Consider the following 7,432-nt stretch of genomic DNA (forward strand, 5'->3'; position numbering starts at 1 on the left):
TACATCCACAGAGCTGCCCTGTGGAGGAGGGCGGACCAGCTGCTTGTTTGCTACGGTCCCCCTAAGAGAGGCCTTCCAGCAACGAAACAGACCCTCAGTCGGTGGATAGTGGATGCCATCTCCATCTCTTATGAGTCCTCTGATCTCCCCTCGCCGCTAGGGGTCAAGGCTCATTCTACTCGAAGTGTGGCAGCCTCTAAGGCTTTTTTAGCAGGTGTGTCTATGCTGGACATCTGCAACGCTGTGGGTTGGTCCACGCCCCTTACCTTCGTCAGGTTCTATGGTCTAGACATGCGAGCCACTCCTGGCTCTTCTGTTCTCCTCTCTCACCCTAGCTATGCAAGCTGCCACACTAGGCAGAGATTTGGAAGTCTGGCGGCGTGGGCATTCTCATTCCCGTAGCGTTTTCCGACGCAACTCGAGTTCCTGAAGAGGACGTCTCAGATTATGTATGTAACCATGGTTCTTCGAGGGAACGAGATGCTGCATCTCTGTGCCATATTTCCGGCATCCCTGCCAGCGCTTGCCTCATTCCTGAAGCTGATGCCAGCTCCGCTGCACATGCTTTTATATCTTCCTGGTGATGACGTCACCCGCCCGTGACGTCCCGCTCAGCTATTGGACTGATTTCACATGTGATTCAGAGCGTGGTCACAGAAGGCGTCCCATAGCGTTTTCCGACGCAGCATCTCGTTCCCTCGAGGAACCATGGTTACATACGTAACCTGAGACATTTTTGCAGAACATTGTTCTTTTTATGTACTTGTAGTCCATTTGTGTTTGTTTTTATCCATTAAGGTTGTATCTCTGTTGTGCTGGTCTTTGATGTAATTTCCTGTAAAATAAGCTATTTCTTTAGTCACCGTTCTTTCTTATCTTTGTACTGTGTATCTGACCTGGAGCATGTCATTACATCTAATAGTCAGACGTTTCACAAACTGCCTATATTTTGCTGTGTCTCTTTGTAGAGGTGGAAGGAGAAGGAAAACGATAAAGCTGAGTAGGGATCTATCAGATCTGGTGGTGCTAACCAACTCTGTGGCCTCTCAGGAGTGTTTAGATGAGGGTGAGAAATTTTCCCATTCTACCATATCTGATTATTGATCCCTGCTGTCAAGGCTTTGCAATATAGATGTTTAAAAAATAGCTTTCACTTTAAAAATATGCCGTGAATGATGTCAACCCACCAATTTCTATTTTCCAGCAAAGGCTGTTTCAAGAACATGCATCTAACCCAAGCTTTCTTGCACCTTTTTTCTCAGGATCGCCCTATAATGTTCTGTCATTTAGTGAGACACGAGCTCAGCACCCCTTGCACCATCGATCTGAGCGCTTCTTGACTTTCAACCAACGACAGCTCTCTCGGATCTATCCCTCTGCCTACCGGATCGACTCCAGTAACTTTAACCCACAGACGTACTGGAATGTGGGATGCCAACTAGGTGAAGAACGACACACAGACATCCAAACACTCATGAAATTCACATAGATACAAACATGCATACATACAAAAATCTTCATCTGTTTTTGCCCATTCATATTTTCAAAGAGAATGAATTGTCTCCCTCATTCATACACTTTGTATATTGAAAAACAGTCATTATTGTAGAGTATATAACAGAATGCCATACTGTATGTTCCCTGCTGTGCATACCATCTTGGTTGTGCAGACAAATTGACAGGTTGGCCCACTTGTGCAAGTCATGTAAGAAAATGCACATATGCACTTTTCACATGCACACACTAGCACTATTCATGAGAGAGTGACAAAGCCTTTACATACACAAACACACATACAGTGTGGTGCAAAAGTCAGAGCCTATTAGTGAAAGTGCATTAGTTTTGCATTTCTATAATTTACAGTGGTGGTTACAGTGGAAAATGTTAATTATTAGATTTGTTATTACATTGTGTGTTAATTATTAGAACACTGGTATTTTCTCCAGCTAAAAATTGTTTTCTTTTGCTGTAGTGTCAGTAGGAAAAATCAGTTTATTTCCAAACATTAATTTTGCCATTAATTGTAATAATCCAGTCTGTCTGGAATAACATAAAGAAACAGAACAAACTGAGACGGACTAAATCCAGAAGAACTGTGATAAGATATCCAAGATGCTTCAAGAAACCTACTTGCAAAGCTACAGTACTGTTAAAGTTTTTGGCACTTGTGTAAAAATGCTGTAAAATGAGGATGCTGTCAAAAATAATGTCATGAATAGATTTGCGTTATCAATTAACTTCTATTAACTAAATTAAACATTTGGTGTGAGCATCCTTTGCACATGCACATAGTTTTTCAGGTAGCTTTGCAGGTAGGTTTCTTGAAGCATCTTGGAGACGTTGCCACAGTTTACAGACAGCTGTACCTAATCAGTCTGATAAAGATTCAGAGCCATTTCCACTGGGCATGTTACCAATTTAAATTATACTCACTATTTCTTCATTCATTTAATAATTAGATAAGTTCCTACCTTAGTAAAAAAGTAATATATTTAAAATCAGGGATTGAAAACAGAAAAAAAAAATTCAATCAGTTCATTCCGAGCAGAATCGATATTTTAACATTTCTGTTCCTGCGTTCCTCTGTATTATTTCCGTTCCGAAACCGGTTTGAGAAGAAGAAATACCAGTTAATAACGTTATTATTTAAAAACAAATTTCTTTGCCTATAATAGGCTAATAATAATAATAATAATAATAATAAAGTACAGCGTTTTCTTTACTCAAAAAGAAAAGGGAAAAAAAAAATCTGGTATCTTAAACCGCTGCGCATAGTCACAGCCAATACAGCATCATCTTTTCTAGATTTTGGCAAAATGTAGGCTACTAAATAAAAATAAAAAATCAATTAACACTTTAAAGACATTAAAGTATTTTTTAAGATTAAAAATGTTTGCTGCATTGTTAAAAAAATGCTACTTGTATAAGATTGCGTTTTGAGAGTAAAAAAAAAAAACAGCCTAAATCGCGTAGGCTATAGGCTCACGTCGCATTTTATTATTACATTCAGAAATAGGCCTAATGTAGGCTAAAATGCCTATAAAGCAAACCGTTTACAAACATTATAAACACAGATATTAGTTTCTCTCCACAACAAATCCTCTAAAGTTAAGGCTATGCATTTCGGCTATAAAAACTTAAATCCAAAAACTAATGAATTTAAGGTGAAACTAATGCTCTCTTATTCGGCACGAATCCAAATGTTTACATATTCGCTACGTATCTGGATGCTAAAATATTATTTATTATAGGCTAGGCTTTGTACTTCACTCGCATCAACATAAAACACCATCCTTCACATCGGCTATATCAGCACAGTGAGGCGGTGGTCACGCTGAACACAACAGATTGTCCAACGAAGCAGTGTAACTTTTTATATGTTTCTTTAATTTATTTCTTATGTTTCCGTATTTTATTTTGATAATGAACAGGCTGCAGTGTTGCAAACATATGTTGTGTCTGTGTGAGGCGCCGGCACGATATGGTCATACAAGACATCATTCAAAACATTTTCAAAATAAACTGTAAAATAAATAAACCTGTAAAGCTTTGTAAAATAAAGAAAACTACTTTCTGTCGTCTAGTTTTCCTTTCCGAGAACTTTGGATCGCATCACAATGAACCGAATCACAATGAACCGAAACTCGGCACATTTTTTTCTTTTGTTTTGTTAATCTGTCAATGATTTAAGTGAAATATATTTTGTGTACAAACCCAATTCCAAAAAAGTTGGGACACTGTACAAATTATGAGTAAAAAAGGAATGGAATAATTTACAAATCTCATAAACTTATATTTTATTCACAATAGAATATAGATAACATATCAAATGTTGAAAGTGAGACATTTTGAAATGTCATGCCAAATATTGGCTCATTTTGGATTTCATGAGAGCTACACATTCCAAAAAAGGTGGGACAGGTAGCAATAAGAGGCCGGAAAAGTTAAATATACATATAAGGAACAGTTAGAGGACCAATTTGCAACTTATTAGGTCAATTGACAACATGATTGGGTAATCACCAATTGCTGCGGCGAAAAATAGTGGAGCAATATCAGAAAGGAGTTTCTCAGAGAAAAATTGCAAAGAGTTTGAAGGTTTGAAGTTCGAGGTGGAGATTATTGGTCTTCCGGTGGACTGCTGTAAAGAACAAACCAGAGTTGTGGATGATAATGGTACAGCTTTGTTCTCATGTGTCCAGGGATTTGTTGAGTTTATTTGAACAGAAATATAGTTTTGGGGCATTAACCCTTGTTAACTTTTTGTGTGATTGTTAATGCAGGATTTAACCCTGTGTGGGAAGAGACTCTGTCTTTCACACTTCACATGCCCGAGGTGGCTCTAGTACGCTTCCTGGTTTGGGATCATGACCCCATTGGACGAGACTTTGTGGGCCAGAGAACTGTAGCTTTCAGCAGTCTTATGCCAGGTATGAGAAATTATATTTGTGGGTGTCTCTTCAACTATCGGTACGTTTGGACCTTTAAATGAAATTAAACGGTTTCAACACGTTTCAAATACAATAGTGTATTTCATTTGTCCACTAAAAATGTCCATCAGCATATACATGCAATCTTTTTTTTTTCCGGAACTGTTATTTTTGTTTTTTTCTGAATCAATAAATAATGATAAAATTGCACAGTATAATTAATTACAAAATATTTTCACATTGTGTCAATATTGCAATTGAATGAAAATAATATTTTATGTTCACAATTGAATTTACCTTTCATCATCATCACAATCATGTTGGTTGCGGTTTGTGTAAAAATATATTGTGCATTATATAAATCAATTATATACATTTTAATTAGTTATTTTTATACATATATAATGGCTTAATTATTTGTTTGTTGTACTTTATGAAATATTATTATAATATAATCCAATTATATAGATATTAATGAATTATTTTTATATAATAAGTTTATTTATTTTAACCTTCATGTAACAAAATTCCAAAACTGGTGTAATAAATTCAGCCATGGGACATAAAAGTGCCTGTAGTTTCAGAAGCAGCTATGCATGTTAAGTGTCACATTATCAGCTGATCAAATAACTGATATAATTCGATTAAAAAGACAAAAAAGACCATGAGGAGACTGAGATAAACTGAGATGAAGAGCTAAATAACTCAGGGTCATTAGTAAATAGCATGTAAAGTGTGATAGCAACAGGTCCCTGTGTCTCGGAGTGGTGTCATGTGAAGCATGTCATTAGATTAATGGAGGCCTGAGGTGCTGCCGAACTCTCTCTGCCCTCACACAGACAGTCACACGGTCTCACCGAAGGAAGACATGCTTCTGTGCTAAAGCTATGACACCATGTCTTCCTGTTTTTTTTTTTTTAAGTTGCATTTATTCTCTGAATGTTCTCACAAATGCAAATGTCTTTCTTCCATCCCATTGTCAATCATTCCTCCTCTTTTCCACTCCTGCAGGATATAGACACGTTTATTTGGAAGGAATGACAGAGGCATCCATTTTTGTCCATATCACAGTGCATGACATCTATGGGAAGGTAAGCTTATAACTACACAGACAGCTGTACCTAATCAGTCTGATAAAGATTCAGAGCCATTTCCACTGGGCATGTTACCAATTTAAATTATACTCACTATTTCTTCATTCATTTAATAATTAGATAAGTTCCTACCTTAGTAAAAAAGTAATATATTTAAAATCAGGGATTGAAAACAGAAAAAAAAAATTCAATCAGTTCATTCCGAGCAGAATCGATATTTTAACATTTCTGTTCCTGCGTTCCTCTGTATTATTTCCGTTCCGAAACCGGTTTGAGAAGAAGAAATACCAGTTAATAACGTTATTATTTAAAAACAAATTTCTTTGCCTATAATAGGCTAATAATAATAATAATAATAATAATAAAGTACAGCGTTTTCTTTACTCAAAAAGAAAAGGGAAAAAAAAAATCTGGTATCTTAAACCGCTGCGCATAGTCACAGCCAATACAGCATCATCTTTTCTAGATTTTGGCAAAATGTAGGCTACTAAATAAAAATAAAAATCAATTAACACTTTAAAGACATTAAAGTATTTTTTAAGATTAAAAATGTTTGCTGCATTGTTAAAAAAATGCTACTTGTATAAGATTGCGTTTTGAGAGTAAAAAAAAAAAACAGCCTAAATCGCGTAGGCTATAGGCTCACGTCGCACTTTATTATTACATTCAGAAATAGGCCTAATGTAGGCTAAAATGCCTATAAAGCAAACCGTTTACAAACATTATAAACACAGATATTAGTTTCTCTCCACAACAAATCCTCTAAAGTTAAGGCTATGCATTTCGGCTATAAAAACTTAAATCCAAAAACTAATGAATTTAAGGTGAAACTAATGCTCTCTTATTCGGCACGAATCCAAATGTTTACATATTCGCTACGTATCTGGATGCTAAAATATTATTTATTATAGGCTAGGCTTTGTACTTCACTCGCATCAACATAAAACACCATCCTTCACATCGGCTATATCAGCACAGTGAGGCGGTGGTCACGCTGAACACAACAGATTGTCCAACGAAGCAGGGTAACTTTTTATATGTTTCTTTAATATATTTCTTAGGTTTCCGTATTTTATTTAGATAATGAACAGGCTGCAGTGTTGCAAACATATGTTGTGTCTGTGTGAGGCGCCGGCACGATATGGTCATACAAGACATCATTCAAAACATTTTCAAAATAAACTGTAAAATAAATAAACCTGTAAAGCTTTGTAAAATAAAGAAAACTACTTTCTGTCGTCTAGTTTTCCTTTCCGAGAACTTTGGATCGCATCACAATGAACCGAAACTCAGCACATTTTTTTCTTTTGTTTTGTTAATCTGTCAATGATTTAAGTGAAATATATTTTTCTGTTCGGAGCTATATAATTTGATTTTGTTTCTGTTTCTGGTTTTGTTTCTGTCAAAATTCCATTTGTTTCTGGTTTTCGTTTTCGTTCCTTGAACCGGTTCAGAGCCCTGTTTAAAATACATTTATTGTATACTAAGTATAGTTCAAATCTATTACAGTTTTTTCTCGATTGCTTAAACACATTTCTTGAAACTATGGCTCATATTCTCAAAACAGTAAACACAAATTCATAACGTCTCACCCAATTCCCCAAACATCCTATTTTCAGGTCAAAATGAAGCTCTACACTCAAAACCATTCACTCTTGCTGAAAAACCAAACTTTTCGCTTAGACATCACACACAAGCTTTCAAAAACACACGCACTACAACATAGTATTACACACTGGTGCAATAAATTCAAAACAATATATCCAAAACTGGTAAGTTACTGTATGTTGCTTGTGGTTCTCCCCATCAAAAACCTTTTCACATGAACACAAAATACACAACCAATGTATACATTGGCACATTTTTATTCATTCATGTACTACACAGCACAACTGTAAAAAAAAAAAA

General features: G+C 35.9%; 1 protein-coding gene across 1 annotated transcript in view; it reads left to right on the plus strand.

The window, feature by feature from the left end:
- The first annotated feature begins 3,617 nt into the window (after window positions 1-3,617).
- LOC107569148 (1-phosphatidylinositol 4,5-bisphosphate phosphodiesterase eta-1-like) overlaps window positions 3,618-7,432 on the plus strand; it is a 31,544-nt gene continuing 27,729 nt past the window's right edge. Inside the window, exons 1-4 of the mRNA XM_016255161.1 lie at window positions 3,618-3,647; window positions 4,107-4,176; window positions 4,284-4,430; window positions 5,442-5,521. Of these exons, the coding sequence (XP_016110647.1) occupies window positions 3,618-3,647; window positions 4,107-4,176; window positions 4,284-4,430; window positions 5,442-5,521 (327 nt within the window). The remainder of the gene's footprint in view (window positions 3,648-4,106; window positions 4,177-4,283; window positions 4,431-5,441; window positions 5,522-7,432) is intronic.

The sequence above is a fragment of the Sinocyclocheilus grahami genome, unplaced genomic scaffold (genome assembly GCF_001515645.1).
Source record: "Sinocyclocheilus grahami isolate Dianchi unplaced genomic scaffold, SAMN03320097.WGS_v1.1 scaffold1317.1, whole genome shotgun sequence".
In the NCBI taxonomy this organism is placed as follows: Eukaryota; Metazoa; Chordata; class Actinopteri; order Cypriniformes; family Cyprinidae; genus Sinocyclocheilus; species Sinocyclocheilus grahami.